The 27,751-nt window shown below is 45.3% G+C and overlaps 1 protein-coding gene across 12 annotated transcripts in view; it reads right to left on the minus strand.

Moving 5' to 3' along the window:
- Positions 1 to 27,751, minus strand: part of LOC129747966 (whirlin) — a 427,024-nt gene that overhangs the window by 238,585 nt on the left and 160,688 nt on the right. For 7 of the 12 annotated variants that reach the window (XM_055742402.1, XM_055742398.1, XM_055742408.1 and 4 more), the window contains exons 3-6: positions 18,245 to 18,840; positions 15,399 to 15,583; positions 15,177 to 15,315; positions 2,943 to 3,073 (exon numbers count right to left, since the gene is read on the minus strand). In XM_055742402.1, coding sequence (XP_055598377.1) covers positions 2,943 to 3,073; positions 15,177 to 15,315; positions 15,399 to 15,583; positions 18,245 to 18,830 — 1,041 coding nt within the window. In that variant the 5' untranslated portion in view covers positions 18,831 to 18,840. The remainder of the gene's footprint in view (positions 1 to 2,942; positions 3,074 to 15,176; positions 15,316 to 15,398; positions 15,584 to 18,244; positions 18,841 to 27,751) is intronic. The other 5 variants (XM_055742403.1, XM_055742401.1, XM_055742407.1 and 2 more) reach the window with 4 other exon arrangements.

The raw sequence follows: 27,751 nt of genomic DNA on the forward strand, positions 1-27,751 counted from the left end.
TCTGTCAGTCAGTCTGTCAGTCAGTCTGTCAGTCAGTCTGTCAGTCAGTCTGTCAGTCAGTCTGTCAGTCAGTCTGTCAGTCAGTCTGTCAGTCAGTCTGTCAGTCAGTCTGTCAGTCAGTCTGTCAGTCAGTCTGTCAGTCAGTCTGTCAGTCAGTCTGTCAGTCAGTCTGTCAGTCAGTCTGTCAGTCAGTCTGTCAGTCAGTCTGTCAGTCAGTCTGTCAGTCAGTCTGTCAGTCAGTCTGTCAGTCAGTCTGTCAGTCAGTCTGTCAGTCAGTCTGTCAGTCAGTCTGTCAGTCAGTCTGTCAGTCAGTCTGTCAGTCAGTCTGTCAGTCAGTCTGTCAGTCAGTCTGTCAGTCAGTCTGTCAGTCAGTCTGTCAGTCAGTCTGTCAGTCAGTCTGTCAGTCAGTCTGTCAGTCAGTCTGTCAGTCAGTCTGTCAGTCAGTCTGTCAGTCAGTCTGTCAGTCAGTCTGTCAGTCAGTCTGTCAGTCAGTCTGTCAGTCAGTCTGTCAGTCAGTCTGTCAGTCAGTCTGTCAGTCAGTCTGTCAGTCAGTCTGTCAGTCAGTCTGTCAGTCAGTCTGTCAGTCAGTCTGTCAGTCAGTCTGTCAGTCAGTCTGTCAGTCAGTCAGTCAGTCTGTCTGTCAGTCAGTCTGTCAGTCAGTCTGTCAGTCAGTCTGTCAGTCAGTCTGTCAGTCAGTCTGTCAGTCAGTCTGTCAGTCAGTCTGTCAGTCAGTCTGTCAGTCAGTCTGTCAGTCAGTCTGTCAGTCAGTCTGTCAGTAAGTCTGTCAGTCAGTCTGTCAGTCAGTCTGTCAGTCAGTCTGTCAGTCAGTCTGTCAGTCAGTCTGTCAGTCAGTCTGTCAGTCAGTCTGTCAGTCAGTCTGTCAGTCAGTCTGTCAGTCAGTCTGTCAGTCAGTCTGTCAGTCAGTCTGTCAGTCAGTCTGTCAGTCAGTCTGTCAGTCAGTCTGTCAGTCAGTCTGTCAGTCAGTCTATCAGTCAGTCTGTCAGTCAGTCTGTCAGTCAGTCTGTCAGTCAGTCTGTCAGTCAGTCTGTCAGTCAGTCTGTCAGTCAGTCTGTCAGTCAGTCTGTCAGTCAGTCTGTCAGTCAGTCTGTCAGTCAGTCTGTCAGTCAGTCTGTCAGTCAGTCTGTCAGTCTGTCAGTCAGTCTGTCAGTCAGTCTGTCAGTCAGTCTGTCACTCAGTCTGTCAGTCAGTCTGTCAGTCAGTCTGTCAGTCAGTCTGTCAGTCAGTCTGTCAATCAGTCTGTCAGTCAGTCTGTCAGTCAGTCTGTCAGTCAGTCTGTCAGTCAGTCTGTCAGTCAGTCTGTCAGTCAGTCTGTCAGTCAGTCTGTCAGTCAGTCTGTCAGTCAGTCTGTCAGTCAGTCTGTCAGTCAGTCTGTCAGTCAGTCTGTCAGTCAGTCTGTCAGTCAGTCTGTCAGTCAGTCTGTCAGTCAGTCTGTCAGTCAGTCTGTCAGTCAGTCTGTCAGTCAGTCTGTCAGTCAGTCTGTCAGTCAGTCTGTCAGTCAGTCTGTCAGTCAGTCTGTCAGCCAGTCTGTCAGTCAGTCTGTCAGTCAGTCTGTCAGTCAGTCTGTCAGTCAGTCTGTCAGTCAGTCTGTCAGTCAGTCTGTCAGTCAGTCTGTCAGTCAGTCTGTCAGTCAGTCTGTCAGTCAGTCTGTCAGTCAGTCTGTCAGTCAGTCTGTCAGTCAGTCTGTCAGTCAGTCTGTCAGTCAGTCTGTCAGTCAGTCTGTCAGTCAGTCTGTCAGTCAGTCTGTCAGTCAGTCTGTCAGTCAGTCTGTCAGTCAGTCTGTCAGTCAGTCTGTCAGTCAGTCTGTCAGTCAGTCTGTCAGTCAGTCTGTCAGTCAGTCTGTCAGTCAGTCTGTCAGTCAGTCTGTCAGTCAGTCTGTCAGTCAGTCTGTCAGTCAGTCTGTCAGTCAGTCTGTCAGTCAGTCTGTCAGTCAGTCTGTCAGTCAGTCTGTCAGTCAGTCTGTCAGTCAGTCTGTCAGTCAGTCTGTCAGTCAGTCTGTCAGTCAGTCTGTCAGCCAGTCTGTCAGTCAGTCTGTCAGTCAGTCTGTCAGTCAGTCTGTCAGTCAGTCCGTCAGTCAGTCTGTAAGTCAGTCTGTCTGTCTGTCAGCTTGTCAGCTTGTCTGTCAGTTTTTCAGTTCGTCGACACAGACTGACAAGCCTATTGAACTGGAAGAAATTGAATCTGTTTATTTGAAGTATTTGTCCATGATTATTTTTGATTTGCGTTTGATAAGAGATATCTCACTCTGCTCTTCTTTTCAAGCGATATTTGAAAATTCATAAAAAAAAATAAAATGATTAGTTCACACAAAAAAGTTTTAATAGAAACTGTGAATATTCAAGGAAAAAAGTGCTTGAAAGTGCATGTAGATAAAAGGTTGAATAAGTGTAGCAAATTCTACTGGGAAAATAGTAAAGAATCATTCTATTGCCAAAGGTTTTCCTTCTTCTTTTTCTTTTGTTTTTAATTAGTCTTGAAACGTATTCCTCATCCTAGAACAGGTTTATTCTAATGAGGAATATCGATGGTACATGTACAGAAAAATATCAAAGTCATTTAACTCTTCAAACACTGATTGCTTCAATCGAACAAAATAACACTCAGCATAAGCAAACAATCAGAGTTGGAAAAGCTTCCCGATAATGGGAGGAAATCTTGGCAATTGAAGTTCGCTTTCATGCAAATGCATTTGAAAAAAATCCAGAAAAAAACGTTGTGTGTTTCGAAACTCATAGAAAACAGAAAGACAAAACTCATCTGATTTGTGAACCAATTAGAGATACATTTACAAATCAAAACACTCTTCAGTGCCAACACGCGCTTGGTGAGAAATGAAACGTAATTAGTAAGTAATTCGTAATATTTGTGAACGAAAAACAATTTAAATCGATTGACGTACACGGTCCGCGCGATCCGCTACTTACCTTGAGCGCCTCCTCGTGGTTGATGGAGGTGAAGGGCGTTCCGTTGACTTCCAGAATTGAATCCCCGGGCCTCAGGCCAGCCCGCTCGGCCAACGAACCTTCCTCGATGCGCGATATGTACACACCTGTTACTGGGAACGAATGCGTTTCGGGGGGAAATGAGAAAGAAGAGGAGAAATAGTCTTCATGAAGATTTTCAATTTAAATGATAAAGAATAAATTGTTTTATTTTTATTTCGAAATTTTTGTGATTCAAATTTTTAACAGAAAACAAAAATGTTCATGGCATAATTTATAGAAATGCAAAATATTTTCAATTTTTGATTATCGACCTTGACTTCAAACTGAGACTTCAAACTCAGGTTCCGACTTCAAAACTAATAATAAGCCATGATGAAGCTTAACAAACAAATTTTTGACGGTCGCCATACGTGAAGAATTTCTGTTGTTAACACTTATTATTTAGAAAAAAATAATGACTTCCAAGTTCATCTGCTTAAAATATTTTTGACGGTCGCCATACGTGATGAAATTTTCTGTTACACAAGTTTCATTTTGCCAATAGTGATGACGTTTCAATTTATCTGCTTATCTATCTGGCACAAATCTTCCCATTGAGCTTAGATGTTCGGCCCATTCCAAATTTGAAATGGAGAAAAGAAAAACAAACCACCCTCAACTGACATTGGTCTTTGTCTTCGTCCTTTGATGATCCCCAACCCGGACCAACCCATAAGCCTAACCCTAATCCGATTTTATTGGCCAAGACCAGTCACCAGTGTCACAGTTTTGTTTGGTTCTAGTTTTTTTTCTACCACCCTTCTGATCCCTTAAATTCAACCAAAGCGCCTCATCGTTGTCGTCATTCCTATCGCGTAGGCCCTAGGAACGGAAATTTTCGTTATCGCCCTGAGTTGTCCTTGTCTTCAACCGGTCTGGTATCCTACCTCTTTGACTAAATATACAGCCGTATATTTAGTTCGTTTCGTGTATAGGACGTTTGAGTTTGCGGAATAGTTTTTTGGGTTTTTTACGACGCCGATTCACGCTGATTGCTTTCGACTGATAGGCACCGATAGGCTGGCTCCACCAAATTTTACTAGGCGTGAGTTCAAATGTGTTGTCGTTTGACATCGGATGTAGACTTCTGACTGCTGCCGATAGCAGCAGTTTCATATCGGAAAACAAATCTTATCCGAAACTTCGGTTTACATCCAAACGATTCAGCCTATCGTCATTTTAATAGCGATACCCTACAATTCTGAACCATTCTAGTGATTGCAACTGCGGGGCAGCGATTGTCCCCGCCCGAGCGTCGGTGTAAAAGTCATCAAAATAGTTTGAATAGCTAAAAGTAAAACGTTCCACACCGGACCGGATTAGGCCAGGAAGCCATGGAAGGGTGTCAGTTACATTATATTGTACAATTGCTTTTTCCCTTCAACTCATTCCTCCACAACCACCAGAGGGTGTCCTTCCTTCCTAGGTTGACGGAATTTTTATCGGGCCCACTCTGCGGTCACGGAATTCCACTTCCGATGACCTGTTGAACAATGTGGTACCGGTTCCATACTGTTGGAATCTAGCGATTTCAGACCAGAGACAATTCTGCGTGATGCAATCAGCGAGCAATGTTATTTTTAATCTATTTACTGTGCTCAGCAATTTTCAATTGTACCAAAATAGTTCAATAATTTTATTCATACCAACACGTGTTGCCGGCTTGTTGCGTGGCAAGTACTTGTTATTACGGTTCAAAATGTACTCGTTTCAAGCTTAAGTTTATATTTTAACCATCATCTAGTTTTTAGAGTACACCTAACATATTTGGAAGTTTGAAGTTTTGTTGCTTTTGAAAGTGACTTTAAAAAAAAGGTTATTTCTTTTTGAACCTCTAGCGAGTTGAAAAAATATTAAGTTGCAGCAATACTTCTTTACAGACGTACTCAAAAGTCACAGAAAAAAAACCTTTTAGCACAAATTAAGCACTCCAGACCAACAATCTACAGTATGACCCATAAAAAATGCAAAAAATTTCAGAGTATGTCGGGTTGTTTTTGACGATTTTTGAGTAGATTTTTTGTGGATACATTAGCTCTCACCTTCATCTGTCAATTGACGTAAACAATGCAGTAGTTCAGTGAACGATATATCGTTAAGATATACACAAAGGAGATAGTGACCAGTTAACCCACAATTGTGTAATCCGTAAAAGCTCCTCTGGTCTGCGATTTTGAGGAGGAGGTTGAGGAGGTTTTTTTCTTGGGTCGAGGAAGACCCGATCCAAATTCCCTAGGAAGACCCTTCTCGACCAATCAGATAAGCCTGGATAGGTCGATTGAGTCAAGAGGGAAGCGCCTGTGAGATACCCCCTACCCCACGTCTGAGTCAGTACAGTCTAGATGACTGTACTGTCTCTGTCGCGTAAAAATGGGAGGCGCAGGGACGCGGAGACGAAAAAAAAGCCAAACTGTCTTAAGACAGATGCGTACCGGCAAGAACCTCGCCGATCTCGGTGATAACGTTCGGAGAATCCGTCGAACCCGCACCGGCACGGGAAACTCCAGTTGAATCTTCATGGCCAAAGCGGCCAAAGTTTTTGATGAAAAGGTTGAGGCACGTGTCATCTGTAAAGAGGTGACGATCCGGATTAAAAACCTGGACGCTCGGACCAGATGTCAATTCGTTTGGATTCACCCCCTCCCCCCCCCCCCCCCATCTTCCCCAGATCTCTAGGGATTTCCCCGTGGCGCAGAGTGGAATCGTGTCTACAGACTCGACACCTACAGGCGTACGGCCAAGAGAACTACACGTCATACTTGGTGCAGTCAGACCGCGAAAGTGGGGGTGCACCACCTGAAACGTGGCCCGATAAACTGAGAGTCATCATCAATGAGCTGTTCCCACAGCACGATGTTACCCGCTGGCCAACAGTCCCGTATGACTGGGACACCAGCGCCGAAGAGCGGATAACGGTGGAAAAACTTCGCGAGATCGCCAAGTCTCTCCAACCGAGGAAGGCCCCCGGACCGAGCGGCATTCCGAACGTCGCAGTGACGGCCGCGATCAGGGAGTTGCCCGATATGTTCCGAACATCGTTGCAACGAATACGTGACGGAACGGGTGTTCCCTGACACGTGGAAACGGCAGAAACTCGTCCTTCTGCCAAAGCCAGGTAAGCGTCCAGGAGACCCATCGGCGTAAAGTCTGCTTCATTTAATATTGGAATAAATTCTTTTGCTCATTGTGGCGCTCCTAGTGGACGGATTTGGAAACTTTTTTCACCCACGTGTCGAGAAATTCATTACCTTTCACCATGTATTTATGTCTGACACCAAACGATAGCATTTTGTAAACAACCGCCATGGAAGCCGAACGGAGAGATCAAATTGTGCACAGTTTTCTTGAAAATCCATTGTTGTCGGCATCGAAGCTAGCTAAACAGCTTAAAATGCCCAGAAATACCGTATGGCGTGTTATCAAGCAGTACAAGGAAACATTGACGACGGCTCGGAAGCCGCATTCGAAGCGTCGGAGTGGAACTGTCGACCGGAAACTGCGTGGGAAAGTCATCAAGGCCGGCAAGAGGAATCCCAATCTTTCAGACCGCGATTTGGCCAATAAGCTCCAGGCCGCTCACAGTACGGTGCGACAAATTCGTCTCCGGGAAGGAATAAGGTCATTCCGAGCCAGCAAACAGCCAAATCGGACGTTGAAGCAGAACAATGTGGCCAGAATCCGTGCTCGAAAGCTGTACGACCAAGTGCTGACCAAGTTCGACGGATGTATTCTGATGGACGATGAGACCTACGTGAAGGCGGACTTTGGGCAAATCCCAGGTCAAAAATTTTATTTGGCGACGGCTCGGGGGGATGTACCTGCAAAATTTAAGTTCGTGTTTGCGGATAAATTCGCCCGCAAGTACATGATTTGGCAGGGGATATGCAGTTGTGGACAGAAAACCAAAGTCTTTCTCACTGACAAGACAATGACATCAGAAGTCTACAAAAAAGAGTGCCTACAGAAACGGATTCTGCCGTTTATTCGTGCCCACGACCGTCCAGTAATGTTTTGGCCGGACCTCGCAAGCTGCCATTACAGCAAAACGGTTATGGAATGGTACACAACGAACGGGGTCAGCGTAATACCGAAGGACCTCAACCCCCCAAACTGCCCCCAGTTCCGGCCGATAGAGAAATACTGGGCAATCACGAAGCGGAGGCTTAAGGCAAAGGGAAAACTTGTTAGGAACATGACTCAAATGAAGAACTGGTGGAATCAAATCGCCAAAACGGTGGACGAAAAGGGTGTGCGCCGCCTAATGTGCCGTATTACGGGAAAAGTACGAGAATTTCTTCGAAACAGCAATGAATAATTTTTTTAATTTTTTTTTATGAAAGAGTAAAGAAAATGCTACACTTGTATGAAAAACAAATTATGAATTCGTTAATAAATGACTGAACTACACGCAATTGTTTGTGTTCCAATATTAAATGAAACAGACTTTATCAGCCGATCTGTCTACTGGATACAGCGGGTAAGATCCTGGAGAAGGTGATTCAGAACCGACTTCAGAGATACACGGAAAGCGAGGGCGAACTCTCGGAGAAACAGTTTGGTTTCCATCGAGGTCGCAGCACTGTAGATGCCATCCGCTCAGTCATCGAAGTAGCGGACAGAGCCAGGCTGACCAAGAGGAGAGGGCTCCGCTTTTGCGCGGTGGTCACTCTGGATGTGAAGAACGCCTTCAACAGTGTCAGTTGGACAGCGATTCCGTCGTCGCTCATCCAAATGAAGATCCCGGCATACCTGTATAGGCTTGTGGAAAGTTACTTCCACAATCGCCAACTGCAGTATATGACCGGCGAGGGTTTGCGAACACGAGAGGTTTCGGCGGGTGTTCCACAGGGGTCAATACTCGGCCCGGTTCTGTGGAACATCACTTACGACGAACTTCTTCGAACGAGCCTCCCATCGGGAGCTGAACTCGTAGGATTTGCGGATGATGTAGTCCTCTTGGCGAGAGGCTCCTCAACAGCAAAGGTTGAGCTACTGGCCACGGTAGCTATCCAGGCAGTGGAAAGCTGGATGCACTCCAAGTGCCTGCGTCTAGCCCACCACAAAACCGAGATGGTGCTTGTGGGGCTCGTTCCGGAGCACCAGCACTTCGACCCGGAATTGCTTTATCCGATCGATGTCTTTTCGGTTTCTGGCAGTGCGGCGAGAGCGCACGACCGTTCTGGCGCACAACACACGAGGAGACTGATGAACGATGGGCTTGTGGCGAATGCCCATTGGTGGGAGGGAGAGGATTCGAGCGAGAAAGATATCAATCATGACAGGTCTAACAACGCTGGCAAATAGTGGTGCCAGTTGCATTGGTTGACTTTATTAAACATTTGCCATGATTCTTCCTCTTATATCTCACAGTGCTTATCACCAACCTGATCTCACCCCAAACAGGTACCATTGCCGTTGGCCCGTGTAATATCGTGTCCAAACGCAAAATCAAGTACCTAGGGGTGATGTTTGACGACAGGCTCAGCTTTACGAGCCATGTCGGTAACGTGTGCAAGAGAGCGGCAATGGCCACGGCCGCACTCACACGGATAATGCCGAACTCCTCGGCCATCCAAAGCAGCAAAAGGCGGATCCTGGGAAGTGTGACCACATCGATCTTGCGGTACGAGCAGCGGCCTGGAGGCAGGCCTTGGGAAGAAGCTGTAACCTGCAGCGACTAAGCAGCGTTCAGCGGCGGATGAACCTGCGGGTTATCAGCAGATACCGGACCATGTCGTCCGAAGCCGCCTGTGTAGTAGCGGGTGTTATGCCCATCTCGGTTTTGCTTGAGGAGGATGTCTATTGCTACGACAACAAAGACACGCCCAATGTACGAGATCTCGCCAATGAGGACTCGATGTCCAACTGGCAGCATCTGTGGGACAGCTCAACGAGAGGATTGTGGACCCATCGTCTGATCCCGCACATCGGAAGCTGGATCGGAGAAGGCACGGTGAAGTGGACTTCTATATGACGCAATTCCTGACTGGTCATGGATGCTTCATGAAGTACCACTACCGGTTTGGACATGTGGCTTCGCCATATTGCCCAGATTGTGGTGATGAAGAGGAAACACCCGAGCATGCGGTGTTTGTCTGTCCGAGGTTTGCGGCGGTACGTACTTCCATATTTGCCGCCTGTGGACCTGACAAGACAGCAGATAACGTTGTACAGAGGATGTGTGTGGATTCCAACACTTGGCATGCGGTCAGCAATGGGTTCACCCGGATCATGACTGCCCTGCAGAGAAGCTGGAACCAACGGCAGTCCGCGAACGGTGTAGGATGACTCCATCGACGGGGAGCATCTGAGTAGTGTGCGTCCGATCCCTTGATCGAAGCTACAAAGATAAGGCATCATCTTCTGCGTAGTGGAGGTCAGGGGTGCGCCACGAACGTGTGTAGGATACCCCAACGTCGGGGGGTATCCGAGAAGTGCCGCTTCCTAAGAGGGAAACTACGGGGATAAGACTTTACCTTCTTCGTAGTGGATCTCGAGGTAAGAGGGTTAACCACTGTCGGGGGATACCCACGGGTAGAGAGGCTCTCGATGCCGGGCGAGCCTCTCGAGTCAGTGTAGGATGTCGTCACCGTCGGGAAACATCCGAGTCGTAGCGTTCCAAGTCCCGAATGTGTGCCGTGACAGGCGCGAGTCTAGGATAAGCTGCTCTGGATCTGGCACACAACGGGCAGGAAACTCCGCGGGCCAAAAATCCTAGGGTTGCCAGCCAAGGGGGATAAAGAAGACCGGACAACGGTCGGAGTAGACTGACCCCATCGACGGGGGGCTGTTGAGTTGAGTGCGTCCCACCCCACGGCTTGAAGTTACAAAGATAAGACAATAACTTCTGCGTAGCGGATGCCGTGGGTGCGCCGCGTTCGTGCGTAGGATGCTCCACCTTCGGGGAGTATCCGAGTAGAGCGGTTCTCAACGACAGAAGCTGCGGGGATAAGACATGACCTTCTTCGCAGTGGAAATCGTTGGGAAATGGTTATTCCACGTTCGGGTAATACCCACGAATAGAGTGGCTCTCGACGCCGGGTTAGCCTTTCGAGTCGGATTAGGATGACGTCTTCGTCGGGAACCATCCGAGTCGTTGCGTTAAGTCCCGCGCGTGTGCCGTGACAGGCGCGAGTCTAGGATAAGCTGCTCTCGATCAGGCACACGACGGGCAATGTGGCAAACTTCGAACCATGAAGATAAAAGGTCGGGACTTGAGTCGTTAGAGGAGAGGTCAGGTCTCAAACCTTCAGGCAGAGAGGTTTGTGTGGTCAACCCCGAGTCTTTATGATAAGGGGTCGGGTCTCGAGTCGTAAGAGGAGGGATCAGGCCCCTTATCAACAAGAGGAGGGGTACAAGTGGTCACCTCGAATCATTGCGAGGAGAAGTCAGATTTCAAGTCGTTAAAGGAGAGATCGGGCCTTGAATCGTGCAGAGGAGAGGTAGCCTCGAGTCGATGCGAGGAGGGGTCGGATCTCGAGTCGTTAGAGGAGAGATCAGGCCTCAAGTCGCGGAGAGGAGAGGTTTGTGTGGGAATCTCGAGTCACTGCGAGGAGATGTCGGTTCTCAAGTCGTTAGAGGAGAGTTCAGGCGTCGAGTCGTAAGGAGGAGAGGTTTTGCTTAAAGTGGTCTCGTTAATGAGTATTGCCTTGGAGCGCATTAGCGCGAATAGTCCTCCCACTATTGAAGCATAGTGTACTAAACAGTTCGAGGTGGGAACCAGGTCTGCGGCCCCAGGTGGAGTTTAGGGAGTAGGGGGTATACACGGAATATATCAAAAGTCTTCCCATTTTACCCAAGGACCCAGAGTAGCAAACTTGGGGGACGCGGTGGCTCGCCGTGCCTTGGAATACAATCCGTAAACCGGGATTTACCACCTGTGCGTGGTTACTAACTAAAAAAAAAAAAGTAAGACCGTAAAGTAGTTCCACCTCCCCGTGGTGCAGAGTGAATACGTGTTTGCATTATTGCAGATGAACGGCCGAGGGAACTACACAACCCCACCCCCCTCCCCCTCTCATGATGACCCTTGCATATGAATTCGGACTAAAAACATGGAACAACTATTAGAAACAGACTCCATTTGGTGAAGGTATAACGCTGAACCGTGCCGATGTACCTGGAAGGCTGGTGGGTCGTTAAGTCACGCCAGTCCCAAACGGTTTCCTGTGGGGCACCAGGACACACCCCACTCAGTATTCCAGTCCTTCCTGCGATAAGCAGGTCACTGACGCAGTCGACTGTATATTTACTTCGCGACTCGTGACATCAAATATGAACTCTAACATCAACAAAAATAAAAAGCGGATGGAAGCAAATTTGGCGGAGAAGTACGATTGTCCATATCCGTTAATCAGGAGAGGGCTAAGGCGCTCGCCGGCTAGGCAACTCGCCGAGCCGGTGAGGACGCCTGTAGACAGCGGAGATTCTTTCGCTCAAGTCGAGGAACTCCTAAGCTTCCCGGAGCTTCAGGACCTTTAGACCCCTGCGGAGCTAGCGGTGACAATGGCGGGTATGTACGACCTTGTGGGTTGTGTTCGGAAACTTCAACGCGTGGGCCACCGAATGGAGTAGTCACCTTACAAGCTCCAGGGTACATCATCTGGATAGGGTGAACGTAGACCTGGGGAATGTAGGTGATACAAGGACCTACCACAGGAATGGGAGCGAGTCCATCAATGACGTCACCTTCAGTAGTCCGGGCAGGACGAGCAACTGGACGGTAAACAATGCGCTCACCTATTGCGGTCCGGTATCGAGTGGACACACGTACGCGGGCAGGTAGAAGAGGTATGACAGTGCCTCGAAGAGTGCCCTACGCAGTTGCCAGGTCTGCCCTCTGCAGGGCAATCAAGGTGAGCAAAAAGGCATGATTCAGGGATCTCTGCGAGGACGCCAATGACAACCCCTGGGGCGACGCTTACTTGATTGTCATGGCCAAAACGCGGAGCGGTGTTGTGCCACAGGAATCGTGTCCGAACAAACTGCGAGAGATCGTAAACGAGCTGTTCCCGCAGCACGGAAAAGTAACATGGCCGAGGGTCCCATACGACAGGGATATAAGTGAGGAGCAGCAGATTTCGCTGGAGGAACTGCACGTCATCGCTAAGTCCCTTCAGTTGAACAAAGCCCCGGGACCGGATGGCATCCCTAATGTAGCAGTGAAGGCCGCGCTCATGTAACATCCTGAAACATTCCGGTCTTCACTGCAACAGTACGTGGATGATAGGGTTTTCCCAGACGTGTGGAAGCGGCTGCGATTGGTGCTCCTGCCAAAACCGGACAAGCCCGATATGTCTTCTGGATACTGCTGGAAAGGTGTTAGAGAAGGTGGTACAGAGCAGGATCCAGCTCTACGCCGAAAGTGCGAACGGCCTATCAGATAAACAGTTCGGTTTTCGAAAAGGCCGCAGTACGGTGGATGCCATTCGACGTGTCGTCGAAGGGGCAGATGAAGCCAGACTGAAGAAAAGGAGAGGAGACCGGTTTTGCGCAGTGGTCACCCTTGACGTGAAGAACGCCTTCAACAGCGTCAGTTGGGCAGTGATTGCGTCGTCTCTCATTCATATGAGGATTCCGGCATATATCTATAGGATGGTGAAGTGTTACTTCCGTCACCGCCAACTACAGGATATGACCAGCGAGGGACTGGAAACAGTTAGTGTCTCGACAGGAGTTCCACAAGGATCGATACTTGGCACAGTATTGTGCAACATTGTCTACGACGAACTGCTGAGACTGCTTCTCCCCACGGAAAAGAGATTTGTGAGATTCGCCGATGACGTGGTTCTCCTGGCATCGGGCCCATCAACCGGAGAAGTCTAGCTACTCGCCACAGTAGCTATTGAGAAGGTGGAAAGTTGGATGCGCTCCAAGAGCTTTCGTCTGGCTCACCACAAGACCGAGATGGTGCTGATCATCAACCTGATTTCAGTACAATCAGGGACGATTGCAGGTGGACCGTGCGCAATCGAATCCAAGCGTGCGATCAAGTACCTGGGGGTGATGATCGACGACTGGCTGAACTTTACGGACCACGTCGACTACGCCTGTAAAAGAGCGGCAATGGCAGCCCTCTCACGGGCCATGTCAAATAACTTGGCGATCCGCTGCAGCTGAAGGAAAGTCCTGGCGAGTGTGACCTCGTCCATTTTGCGGTACGGAGCGGCAGCTATAAGCAGGCAATGTAACCTGCAAAATCTCTGCAGTGTGCAGCGGCTGATGAACTTGTGAGTAATGTGGCTGTTGATGTTGTGGCGGGGGTCATGCCCATCTCGGTCTTGCAAGAGGAAGATATCTTCTGCTGCGAGCACAGGCACATGCCTGATGTGCGGAAACATGCCAGAGAGGCCTCGATGTCCAACTAGTAACACCAGTGGGACAGCTCGGAACGTGGACAGTGGACCCAGCACTTGATCCCTAACATCGGATCCTGGATGGACTGGAGACATGGAGATGTGGATTTCTGCATGACATAGTCCTTGACTGGTCACGTATACTTTAAGCAGTACCACCATGCATCGGTTTAGACATGTGGCCTCGCCATTCTGCACAACCTGCGGTGACACAGTAGAGACACATGAGTACGTAGTGTTCAACTGTCTGAGGTTCGAAGGGGTACGTGCTAACATGCTTGCTGCCTGCGGGCCAGACACGAAAGCCGACAACATCGTGCGGATGATGTGTGAGGATGCCAATATTTGGCGCGTGGTCAGCGATGGGTTCACCCGGATCATTACTACCCTGCAGAGGATTTGGAATTGCAGCACCAGTCCGCGACCGGTGTAGGGTGACTCCTTCGTCAGAAGCACCTGAGTAGTGTGCGTCCGATCCTTTCAGTAAAGCATACAAAGATAAGACTTTACTGTAAGGTACTTTGCGAACCTTGTGTAGGATACCTCCACCGCCGCGGAGTATCTGAGTAGAACGCGCTCCCTACGAGGGAAGCTGCGGGGATAAGACTTGACCTTCTTCGCAGTTAAACTCGTAGGGGGAAGAGTATTTTCGCCGCGAAATACTCTTGGGTAGGGTGACTTCACGTCGTCGGCGGGTGAGTCACTCGAGTCGGTGTGGGATGACGTTTTTGCCGGGAATCATCGCAGTAGTTTTTCGTAAATCCCCGGACGTGTGCTGTGACAGGCGCGTGTCCAGGATAAGCTGCTCTCGATTCGGAACACGGACGGGCATAATGGAGAGGGCCTCGAGCCAAACCAAGCGGAGCCAAGATCTCGAGTCGTTAGAGGAGAGATCATTGGCCTCTTGCAGTGGTCTCGAACAGAGGCGGAGTGCACGATAGTCGTGGGAACCAAGCAAGCCTCGAGTTATGAGTAAAGGCCAGACGTTAGTCTTGGATTGAACATCGTATATGCTGGAGTTTTGACTTGAAATTGAGTTAGCCGATGAGCGCTTAAGCACGAACTTGGTCTCACATCTCGGGTACAGCCTTCGATGCAGGTCCGGATGGGAATTATGAGCGGAGGGCCCAGATTGACTTTATGGCGTAGGAGTGCTTAGTATCATGAGTTGACCAATTGCACCCATGGATCCAGAGTAGCGGTGGCTCACCGTGCCTTGAAATGCAATGCAGAATTGCAAAATTTACCCTCTGGGTGATCAACTAACAAATAAAAAGATGCGTACCGACGAAAACCTCGTCGATCTCGGTGACATCGTCCGGAGAATCCGTCGTACCCACACGCACTGTTGGGTGATACCCACGGGTAGAAAGCTTCTCGATTCGGTCTCGATCATGTCGTGACTGTCAGGAATCATCCGAGTTGAAGCGTTCAAAGTCCCGAATGTCTGCCGTGACAAAGGCAAGTCCATAGTTTTGAACTCCATAGTATTCCATTTGGCTAAGTTTCCATGTTGCTACTTGTAAGTTGAAACACGGAATTATAAGTTTTTTTTATTTTTACGAGCGGCAAAGTGTGGGTTGAGGTATAAAAGAGTTATTCTCAGAAAGTCAGTCAAATATTTGAATCGTTCTCATGAAAAGTCAGGATAAAAGCCCTCTACCTTAGTTATACACAGTTTCCGATCCAAGTTTTGGTCGAATGAAAATTACATGAATAGATTTTTTTCAAACTTCCAAAAACAATAAACTTTTTAAGGTTTGTGAAGAAACTTAAAGGAAAATAGACCGGAAGAACCATTTAAAAAAAATCTACTCACCGGAATCCTTGCCCCCCTTGACGCAGATGCCAAAACCATGGCTGGCATCCGTCTGCTGGTCCCGGGACATGTTGACCGTCCGCGTCGTCAGCTGGTGGATGTTCGGAATGCTTCGATCCCGTTCCCGATCTCGGTAGATCTGTTGTTCAATGAGTTGTTAAACGAAAACGAACAAGTTAAGTTTTTGGAATCAAATAATAATATTTTTGAGGAATCTCTTACCTGGTGGGTGGTAGAAGGCGGACTGCTGGCAGGACTGCGGCGGCCTCGATCGTGCCGCGTGCCATTGCTATGATAACTAGTAGGAACTGAAGAAGACGAACTAGCTGTGTTAAACAATCTTATGACCTGCTCTGGCGAGATAGGCCGCTTTTTACCATTATGTCTGGTAGAATTTGGAACTGTTCCTGAATTTGGTGTTTTGGTTCGAGTTTTGTTTTTTTTTGGAGTTCATTAAGATTGTTTTTGCAATGTTATGAAGAATTTTTAAGGGTTTAAAAAGGAGATTGGGTTTTTGGTTCCGGAAGATTGTTTTTTTTATATTTGTTAAGAAAGAGAAAGAAGAAGAAGAGAAGCGGAAAGGCGTTGTTTCAAGTTAACAGATCGTTTCAAAATGTTTTTCGTTGTCTTAATATTAGAAAGAAAAAACCTACATACAGTCGGGGTTGTAAGAAGTAGAAGAGGGCTGATAGAAATAGTCGAACAAAACTTCTTTGGAGATCTTCGTCTAGCTTCGAAGAGGACGGGTCAATCAATCAATCAATCAACAATTATCAACACGGGCATCACTACGAAGAACGTCGCTATCAACAACGATTCCATGGAGCACACAGGGGAAAACGAAAAACCGAAGATTGCCGCTGAAGGTACGAGCTACGATTTCTACGAGAACAGGTTTGAAGATCACCGTTGTCGTCCATCGGAAGAAAGATGAACGTCAGGTCGAATTCACTTGCACACTACATAAGAAGAGAGATTTTTTTTCCTTTTTATCACAACGGTTCAGGCAACATCGAATGAACATAGATTCTTTACAGGAAACCGCGCACTTTAGGGAAACCAATTGACTTTTGGTTATTGATTTTTATTATTTCAATTAATATTATCGTTATAGGAAAAGGTTGTAGAGTATTGGGTGTTGGGGCGTGTAAATAAAGGATAGGATGTGTTTTCTCGAATACGAATTTTAATCGACTTAAATTTCCTTTTTCATTAGAGGCTTATCGAAAACTTTATCAAGACATAATGGCAAGCAGTGTAATTTTACCAGATTTTTTTCTTCAGTGTAATAGTCTATGTGGATAATGATACTAAGAGGATAGTTTGAAACTGTAGATTCTATACTAGATGAAAAAGTCTGCCCAAGATTAAAATTCTTGTAGAAATAATCTACAAGTAGTTCACGAATCTTGAGAAGAACTTGTACATCTGGATTGGGGTATGAAAGAACTAGATAGAGTAACGAGCTATTCTAGGCACCATACTAGGATTGCGTTCAGAAAATAGATTGAGCAGTAATAAATGCCATGGTATTTGCTTTATTACGATTACAACTGGATGTTTCACTAGTTTCTATGAAAACAAAAATTTCAACGTTATTCGGACTCATCACTGCGGATGTTCCAGTTGCTCTCGTAAAACTATAGAAATGAGCATAAGGGGTCAACAAATTTAAGACAAACTGTTAGCTATGTGCATGGAAGAAGAAGTTGGGAGGTTAATTGTTGCAGTGTTGTTGTTGTTCTTGTATGTGTATTGGGGTTTGAAAGGAGGCCGACAGCTGTTTAGTGCGCAGCGGTTCTACAACGATGGACTTTCAACGAACCCAAAAAACAAGGGTTTCAACGGGGGCAGATGGGACTACGACATGCTCAGGTGCTGCTGAACTAGAGGACTAGAAACTCAAGGCTGAACTCATACGAATGGTAAACGTAATTTGAGTTAAATTTCAAATATTTAATGATTTTTTAAAACTTTTTCAAAAAAAAGGTCAACAGACAAAAATTTCAGTATTCTAGAGCAAACCGACAAAAACATGGCTTGAAATGACATCCTTTACGAAATCGAACGCATGCCGTTTGGAACAAAAAGTTCGCCTTATCTTTTCAAAGAGCGATGAGTGGTTTGCTGTCTATATTATTTGACGTAGTTCGGGTAAACTATAAAACATCAAAATTTTTACAATTTATCGAAGACAACCGGGTTTGTAACGAATAAAAGAGCTCATCGGAAAACAATTTTGTTGTTTTACCATATAAAGATGAAAAAACTGACAAGGAATGACATTCATTCTTCAAACCATACATTATGAATTCAAACGCATGCTGTTCGGCACTAGAAACACCCCTTATCTTTTCAAAGAGTGATGGACGGTCTGCTTTCTATATCCAATGGTATACTAAAACTCGATGATGTATGAACAGTACGGTGACATCGCATGAGTTCAGACTATCCAATCAATCTACTGTAGATCTACTAGTTCCTATAATAACCCTAAATGATCTATCAACGCTAGATCTAGTTCAACAGCTTCAAAATAGCGGTAAACGATACGTTATAACCGGGAGCTTAAAACCAATACAACGCATCGTTTACTGTTCGATAACTAGAGTACGGAACCACAAAACAACCGTGCGAAGGAATGAACGAGGAGGAAGAGATAGAAAGTTATCATACCGAACGACATTACAGGGGAACAGTACACGATAGTATGCGTAGGGAGAGTGAAACTGATTTCATCAGCTATAAATAGATGAACGGATGCAAGATCAAAAGTACACGATCGAAGGTGACAATACAGGTTTAAATAAAGTGATTTATAATGTATCGCATTCCGTAAACTGGGAAATGTAACGAGTAACAACAGTTATATAAGATGGTTGGGTAACATATGGTTTTAAGTAGGGATTAAAAGGGGGAGTGAAAAAATGCCAGCAGCAACTTGGGGAGAGTGACTAAGAATACACTATAGGTTTGAGGTAATGAAAAAGAGAGGGCAGGGGAGAAGAAATAACGAGTAACGAGAGAAAACGTATTATTAATATTGTCTCGAGTCGACTAAAGTTTACCTGCACCAGTTGAAACACCTAAGCTAGCTGACTCTAAATAACTACTTCTACTTGGCAATGAACCTCCTTTGGAAGGGACACCGGCTGTGTTATAATAATAATGAGGAGAGTGTGGTCTTTCTCTTTCTACTATTGTATATGAAGTACCGGGTGGTGAGTAATATAAACCTGATCGTCCGCGCAGGGAGCTTGTGCTGTTCCCGATCCGGGTGCTCCCGTAGGGGCCGATGACGTCCTCGGCTTCGAAGCTGTTGGACCGGATCGTGGCCCCGGAGCTGGAGCCGACGGCGCCGCCTATGGTGCTCCCGACGACGCCGCCACCGGGCATGGATCCGGAGATGGATCCGCCACCAGTGCCAGGGCCGACGCCGACGCCGCCAACGCCACCAATGCCGACCCCAGCTAGACTGCCGCCCCCGCCGCCGCCAGTGTGGTGGTAGATCGAGTTGACCGGCGGCGAGTTCACCTGCTGGTAGCCGCTCCTGGAGCTCCAGCGGGACGGGCCCAGGTCGCACAGCTCGGCGTAATCGTTCCCGGCACCCATCGCTAGGGGGTCTCCGCCACCGGGGGCGCCCCCTAAGCGCATTTCCGCACACCTGCAAGAATGGTAGAGAAAGATACCTTATTAGTTTGAGGTCAAAGCAAGTCTAAGAAAAGTGAATAATAAAAAAAAATGTTTGGATTATGAATATCTTTACAATATGAGTATTGAGTGAAAGGACCCAATTAGTAGGAAAAAAAAATTGTTGCTTGACGCCATCATTAATTCAAGATGGCGGCTTCCGCTTTTATTTTCAAAGCTGTAAATTACTGAAAATATCGTGAAACCTTCACAATATGGTTATTAGGTTAAAGTAATAAGAGAGTAGAAAAAGAGTAGAAGTCAAATTTCGTTGCCCGTCGCCATCTTAAATCCAAGATGGCGGCTACCACTCAACTTGAAAATACTGTAAATGACTGAAAATCGCATTAAACCTATATTATAGGGGTATAAGTTGAAAGAAATCAACCGGTAGAAGTTGAATTTCGCTATCTGACGCCATCTTGAAATCCAAGATGGCGGCTTCCGCTAAACTTTAAAATGTAATAAATGACTTAAAATGACATGAAACCCAGGTGGTAGTGGGTGGAAGGGCTTAACGAGTATAAGTCGAATATTGCTATCTTACGCCATCTTGAAATCCAAGATGGCAGCTTTCTATAAACTTTAAAAATGCTCTAAATCATTGAATATCGCTTGAAACCTGCAAAATATGGATGTTTGTCAATTGGGATAAGCTATAAAAAGTTTATTATTGCATTCTGACGCTATCTTGAAATCCAGGATGGTGGCTTCAGCTAAACTTAAAAATGCTGTAAATGAATGAAAATAGCATGAAACTCCCAAATAGGCAAAATGATAGAAGTCAAATATCTGTTTTCGCGTTTCTCTGAAAATCTGTAAGTGACTGAAAATCCCACAAAAACCACCACAATACAGACCCCGTTCGTTTTTGGCAACATTCGATTTTCGCAACATCGAATTTGGCACATGTGCCTAAATCAGACGGTTAACAGAAACAACATAACCTTATAGTTTTCGCTAGAATAAGACCAATACAATTTAAACATAATAGCATGATAGGAATAATAGAATTACATAAATGGCAAAAAAAAAACAAAAACTATAAACAAAACAAGAAAAGTGCTAAATGCATTAGAAACATGATGAAAAAATAATAAAAGCGATTTAAAATGATCTAAATTGTCTTAAAATAGTAGTTTTAATGTAGTATTACGTGAAAAAAGTTGTGTTCAAGCGATTTCCATTGATTAACAGTATTTTAAATTCAGTGGAAGCTGCCATCTTGGATTTCAAGATGGCGTCGGAAAGAAAAAAATCGACTTTTAGTTTAGCCCTTTCACCCAATACCCGTGTAGTGGTGGTTTAATGCGACTTTTTGTCAGCATTAAGGATTTCAAGATGGCGTCTGATAGCGAAATTCAACTTCTACTCGTTTAGCCCTTTCACCCGATACCCATTTTGTTGGGGATTTCATGCGATTTCAAGTCATTTACACCATTTTAAAGTTAAGCGGAAGCCGCCATCTTGGATTTCAAGATGGCGCCATACAACGAAATTTGACTTCAACTCATGATTTATTCCACGGGTCATTCAAAACCAATCCCTTTTCATTCAAAAAGTCTGTCCTCATTTACTGTACTAATGATTAACAACTCAGAAATGAGGAACTCAACCTTAGCGTGTAATTGGTTGGCTTGCGAGAGAAACGTCAAATCGTAGCTTTTTTTGGGGTCATCATTAAACCATAATAAAACTATGAATTGACTCACGCCATGTTGGTTGCAAAATCGAAGGGCACAAAATGACGCCATGTTGATGGATTCACAATGCAAGCATTGGAAAAAAAATTTTCAGGCCTTTTTCCATCAATTCCATCATGATTGACCATCAGATTTGACGAGGCGCATTTATTTTAAGATACTATTTCATATACATTTTACCTAAAATCTTGACTGGCAGTAGAAAAGAAGCTCAATATATGGTTAAAACATTGGTTTTTTTTAGCTATTAATTTTACCAGATCATATCTGAATAATGCAATCATCATTCATCAACCATTATGGTTGCTGGAAAAAATAAAAAAAAAACTCCGAGAACTGACAGAACCGAAAAAAACAAAAATTTCTAACATGTTTTATAATAGCTTTTTAAAAGCTTTGGTGACCAACATTTATGACTTACAATTATATGTCTTGATGACGTTTCTAGGGTAGGGCCAAATAGCCTGATTTTGGCTTTATTAGAGTCCAGGTGATGTTATAGAATGCGTTTTAGCTTTTTATGAAGATTAATGCGATAGTCCAAACGATATTTTGCTGACCATAATAAAGCTAAAATTGTTACTTGGGAAGTGACAATTAGCTATCGCTAATTAATATGGTTGTATTCTAATGACCTCACTGACGAAACTGAATAAAGATAACTCTATTCCACCACCATAACCTGCGTTTTCAACAAGTTTGAATACTCTTCATGGGTTGCATATCTATGCTTATGACACATACACCGCCAGATCAGACGGGGTGGGCCCGTCACGTAAAGAACGGGTGACGATATCTAACTTAAGTTAACACATACAGGATCTCAATGGAACTTGATGTTTCCTCGAAGAGATTTCTTTAACTTAACTCTAAGCGTACATATTTCGAGGATATGATGGCTAGCATCTTTCTAATACTAAATCCACCAACCCTCAGAAAATGTACTATGTATGCCGTGACCGGGATTCGATTTCATGACCGTTGGTTTAGAAGACATGAAGGCTATCCTTTTCGCCACGGACTGTGACTTAAGCCACACAGTTTGAAAATCTCGGAGTTCTTGAGTTTGAGCTCAAGAACAGTCCACCTGTGGCCCCTTCTTGCCTATGAAATAATGGTTGCGTGATTGGTTCGAGGTAATCAACATTGCACAATGAAATAAATGAAAGATTGCTGGGAACTAGCAACATTATCTCCATGTACAGTTTTGAGTATCTCCTTCTTTCAAATGAACCAATAACGACGCCGGAGCTTGGAAATCTTGGAGTTTGTCTTTGAACTTTCACGCTCCGGGAATTTGTTCGGGCCCGGCAATACAATTGGCAACAAACGTGTTGAGCGAGACAATTAATGTCATCATTCGATTAAAAGCTTGCAATATAGGAAAACAACAGAAGAATTAAATAAGAAAGTTTTTTTGAGGTAAGTTTGTTTTTGAAAGATTGCAAAAATGTTTTGCTGACATCAAAGTTAAAATGGTAAGACATCTTCTCAAACTCAGAAGGCAGACAGAAGAATGGTTTTCAGATTATTTTTCAGATCTGCGCGTGAATACTGTCAGTTAAATTGTAAAATTTAGTACAACATCTGGAAACAGCTTCTTCTATACAAAATCTATCTTTTCTTGGTTTTTCCTCAAAATTGTCCTTTTTGAGATGCTCACAGAACTTCAAGTTTTTTTTCTCACGCCCCGTTGAAAGATTGTAGTTTTTTTTTCTGAAGTTTCCGCAATATAAATTTATACTGTTGCTTTTTGAAAACTTTCATTTTTTTCAAATTTGAAAATACAGAAAATTCAAAAAAATACATTGTAAACAATACATTCCCAGCTTTGATCATGAAAATTTTCAAGCAAAAATTTACAATGGTTGATTTCCTAAAGCGTTTGCAAAGTAATGCAATTCGATGTGGGACACCCTCCTTTTAAACCGGTTTCTTAACCGGCCATTGTTCAACAAAATAGCATTTCAAAAGGCTAAACAGTGACTGTCGGTTCTGAAGATTCTAAAAAATGAGCATCTGAAACTGTTTTTGACATTTTTCACGCACACTCTGTACTTACTTATCGCATGTACAGATCAGACGGTAAAAATATACTCAAAAACAAAAAATCGGGCAGCCGGCCGACAAACATGGTCGTTTTCTGAAGTTATTGATCTCAAAACTGAAAGGTGTTAGCAAACATCACCAACACTACGAGCGGCAAACGGGACTCTACTTTGGTGAAAGTTAATAAGCTCACAAGACTTATGGTTGCATATAAGTGCTAAGAAGATCATATCATCTTTGATATCACACCTGATCGGGACAAAATGCTTAATCAGCAATCAACTGTTACTCAAATCAATAGTGCAGGTGAGCCTGATAGAATAGTAACGCCGAGTAATCACCCGAATATGTAGATCAACTGTGGCTGGCAAATGGTAGACAATGGGCAACTCGAGACCCCATACACCCAACCTTCGATTAGTGGTCATATCATTCATTGCTCTGGGCTGGTAGTTTAACCTTCTCGTGGTCCAGGGCGGAAACGTGTCTGTAAGTCCGGCGTATTGCAGATGTACGGCCAAGAGATCTATCACTAAACCCACTAGAGGCCGTCGACGGGTCTGCCAAACCTGCGCGGAAGAAGTGGTGCACCCGGGTACTTAGGTATCAGTACTCGGGTGTGAGGGTAAGGGTCCAAAACGCGTTTGGGGGGTCTGGCCCTGAAATGCTGACGTGAACGGAGGGAGAGCGATCGCCAACTCGTTTTGCTTTTTGGTGGGTAAAGACCCGGCTCAAAAAACGAGTAGATGCGCAAAGTGGTGGTGAATGGTGGGCCGATCACTTGGAGACGTGTTTTACACGTCAGTGTTAGTGAGACACAGTTTTATGCCGGAGGTGTCTGGGTTCCACACGCGTTTCCGGAATTGATGCGCCCGAACCGCGAGTGCGACCTGATGAGTTCTACAGCTCGATTTGCGCTTCGGGGAGTAAAGCACCCGATTTGAAAATCGAGTAGTCGCGCTGAGTGGTGACTTAAGTCAATACTAGAAAGTTCGGAGGAGTCTGAGTCCTACACGTGTTTTAGGAGGCTGGTCTCCTGATCCGCGTGTTCGAACAGAGGAAGTGTCGTCGACAACTCGCTTTGTTTTTCTGGACTTCCTGGACTAGATCCAAAAAGTTAGTAGTTGCGCTACATGGGAACGTCTTTCACACGATGAGCTGTCGGGTTTTAACTCGTCAGAGGAGGGGTTGCGCATCGAGTTGTGTTAGAATGAGGTATTGCTGACAGAGAATTCGGAAACCAGTATTGCCTTGGAGCGCACTAGCGCGAATTGACCTTCCACCTTTGAAGCAAAGTATGTCAAACAGTTCGAGGTGGGAACAAAGATCAGTGGCCCCAGGTGGACTTTATGGCGCAGGGGGTACAGTGTTCCTTAGCATTGTATCATGAGTCGTCCAAGTGCTCCCATGGACCCAGAGTATCAAACGAGGGGGACGCGGTGGCTCGCCGTACCTTAGAATGCAAGCCGTAAAATGGATTTACCACCTGGCTTAAAAACTAAAAAAAAGTGGTCATATCATTTCTTGTCTTTGCAATTCCGATTCTTATCCTTGTAGCAAGCTCTTGTGTTACGGCCACAGCCCGTTCAGCCACATGGACTCTCTAAAGACTCTCTAACTTGGCTTTCTAGCTCAATAAAGAATTCAAGGGTAAGAGTGCCGAAAATAGATCAATTTATTATTCTTAATAATTTTTCGGCATGTTCCCTTGTTCTCTAACCTGATCTTTGTCCTTATCTTGTTTTCCAACAATCAACTTTTGGTTTAGTGTGTGGTGTGTCGTGTGAGTTTTCCCGATTCTAGGTCCTGTACTGCCTTCTGCGGCACCGCATGAAAGACCGCAAACGCTTTCCAGGGGAAATCGGTACCTCGATGCCAGACTTCAGATTCCGGAACAATATTCGTGCACCTGCACCGGATTAAGGGATGCCGCCTGGGTTTACTGACGGCCTACAGCTCGCTACTCGACTGTGCCCGATATTGCTTAACAATATCAAGAAACCAGTCGGAACCGTCTACGCTCCTGGACTCGAAATAATTCGGCGTTATCGTGATTCTAGCCCCGTTGTTGACCTGGCTCAAGGAGCGATGCGGCTGAGTGTGGTCAGAGTATCGTGGAGACGCCTAACTCCGATACGGTCAATTCTTCCGTTATTCCTAGCTGAGCCCGATAGATATCGGCGCTATCGTGGCTACAGCCTTCCGTTTCCTTTACTCGGATCAACGCGTGGGGTAATGATATCCCGTAGTAAACGCGCAAGACACTTGCGGAAGTCTACTTTGATTCACTACAGATACACTCGATCCAAGTGGAGGAGGAAGTTGTTGGTCGTAGTTTTCCCTCCTCTTGGATTTTCCTCCAGGCTCGTCTAAATTGTTTTTAGTGATTAATACGAGTCCTGGAGTGTTCAGGTGTGTGTTTTGTAAGTGTTGTATGGTTGTATGGTATGGTAATTCCTGTTCAGTGTATTGTGTATTTTATTTTATTGTGTCATTCCGCTGCACAGGTTTTAGCTTTTCTTATGAAATTTCACTTAATGATTTATGATTTTTATAGAATTTTTAATTACGGTTTTAATTTTCAGACCCATAGATTTCGCCGCCTATAAACGAATGGCCGCACGTAGTACTTTTTTCTAGCACCATAATAAACGCAATCACAGATCGACCACGTTTTGATAGACAGTCGGCACATCTCAGACATCATCGACGTCAGATCCTGTCGAGGCGCCAAACATCGAGTCAGACCATTATCTGGTGATGGTGAAGATGCACCCAAAACTCTCCGTAGTGAACAACACATGAAACCGACGCCCGCCTTGGTAAAATATCGCACGAATGAAGCAACCTGAGGTCGCGGCAGATGGTTCTACGAGGAGTGTAGGAGGGTGTTCGATGAATAGGGTGCCGCACGGGCCTCAAACCGTCAAATCGTCAAAACGTGGAAAATCACCGACAGAGGAAGAGGCAGCTAGTCCGAATTTTCCAGGAGAAAAAATGCCCCCTGGAGTAGAATGAGCTCGAGAAGCTGGTGCAGCTGCATTGTTGCCAAGAAATACGAAAGTTCCATCGGATACTCAACGCATCCCGCAAAGGCTTTGTTTCGCAAGCCTAAATGTGCCTAGATAAGGACGGGGGCATCCTGACGGACAAACGTAAGGTGATCAAAAGATGAACGGCGTACATGCTGAAGACCAAGACGATGGGAGAAAGCTACATCGCCGGCGTTGCCAATGACGAGTTGGAGCCACAGAACAGCTACCGTAGGAGTTGAAGGAAAAGGTAATATGCCCCGTCTACAAGAAGGGCGACAAATTGTACGGTGAGAACTAACGAGCGATCACTGTCCCAAATGCCACCTACAAAGTGCTGTCCCGAATCCAACTCCGCCGCCTAACGCCACATGAAAACAGATTCATGCGAAGTCATTAGGCCGGTTTTATGGAGAGACGGTCTTCGACGGACCAAATCGTCACATTACGGCAAATCTTCCAAAAATGCCTCGAACACCAAGTCCCTACACATAATCTATTCATCGACTTCAAAGCCGTATACGACACGATTGACCGTGACGAGCTGTGAAAAACCATGGACGAGAACGATTTATTCGGGAAGCTGACAAGACTGATCAAGGCGACGATGGATGGAATGCAGGAACGCACACTTGGAGTATTCGAGCGACGATAGATCAGAAACATCTTTGGCGGCGTGCAGGAGAACGAAGTGTGGAGTCGAAAGATGATCCAAGAGCTCGCGCGACGCAACGAGACGAGCAGGGGCGCAACGAGCGAGGTGGTTAGACCAAGTGAAGCGTGATTCGGAGAATGTGAGATGCTGAAGAAATTGGAACACGGCTGCCATGGACCGAGTGAATGGGAGGAATATTGTTCTTAAGATCAACTAATGATCGCAGCGAGCTCTCCTCTACATGTAACAAAAATGCCAACATGCCATGATTGCAGTAGATTCAGATCAGAGGGCATCAGTTGAGTCATCTCATCATCAATTGATAGAGTTTGAAATTAATTATGCTGTTTTTGAAAAAAAAAATTAATAAAAACATTTTAATAACATCTATTTCATTATCATCAGCTTCCCGGTTCAAATCAGCACATTATACAAGGCCGATAAAACTCGCCAAACGGAAAACCTTCATTTGAAATTATGTATTTTTTCTCTTCCGATGATAATGATGACGAATCCATTTCCAGAAGGATCCGTCATTTCCACACGTTGGCATTACGTGACCGAGACCCAAGCCCCTCCACATGAGACAGCCATACAACAACAAACGTACTCCGCCTCAAGGGTCCCATCTGAATTTGACACATATCGGAAGCCGGAGGAAGCTTTTGGATACGTATCTGTTGAGCTTTCCGCGTGTCTTGTTCGTTTGTAAAAAAAAAAACGTGGACTCGTTTCATGTTCCTATGTTGTGGGTAGCTCGTTGATACAGACAGACAAATAAAAACGGAAGACGCTTCATGCGTACGATGGAATTCCTGCGTCATTCAATTACGATATTGGTTCCGGTTTCAGGTTATTATCCAATCCACTTGTATGTCGTCGATGGCTTGGAATGTCATTTTGATATACTTACTCAAAATGTATGTTCAAAAAAAAAATTAATACTGCTCCACGTGTTGAATAAATGTGTGGTCAGACTCGCCATCAAAACGGTCCCCGGATATTACTTATTTACAAATCAATCTGTTACCTTCTAGCAACCGGTACTTTGCTAACCTATAAGGCTTTGAAATCGAACTCCCAGAGCTGGGATTTCCTAGCAGGGTATCGAAAATTATATAAATACCGAACCACCTGCAGAGATGGGTTGTTGTGCATTGAGTGAAAAGCCATCAGGTTGACCGAATTAATCCGTTCGAGAAATAATCACACAACGTTATATTTTTTTAAATTTTCTCACTTGTTTTCAGTTCCGATATTTATTAGGTTAAAAAATTCGTATTTTAAATCATCAAATCCGCTCTTATTCCTTCCAAAAATTGGTAAATTTCTTTATTCATACCCTTTTCTTCCAATTTCTACCTTTTTCCCCAACTGCAAACTATCAATCCCGGATCGGTAAACATCGATAAAACCAAAAATTGATAATCATCCTCGCGAGTTGCG

Source organism: Uranotaenia lowii, chromosome 2 (genome assembly GCF_029784155.1).
Source record: "Uranotaenia lowii strain MFRU-FL chromosome 2, ASM2978415v1, whole genome shotgun sequence".
Lineage (NCBI taxonomy): Eukaryota > Metazoa > Arthropoda > Insecta > Diptera > Culicidae > Uranotaenia > Uranotaenia lowii.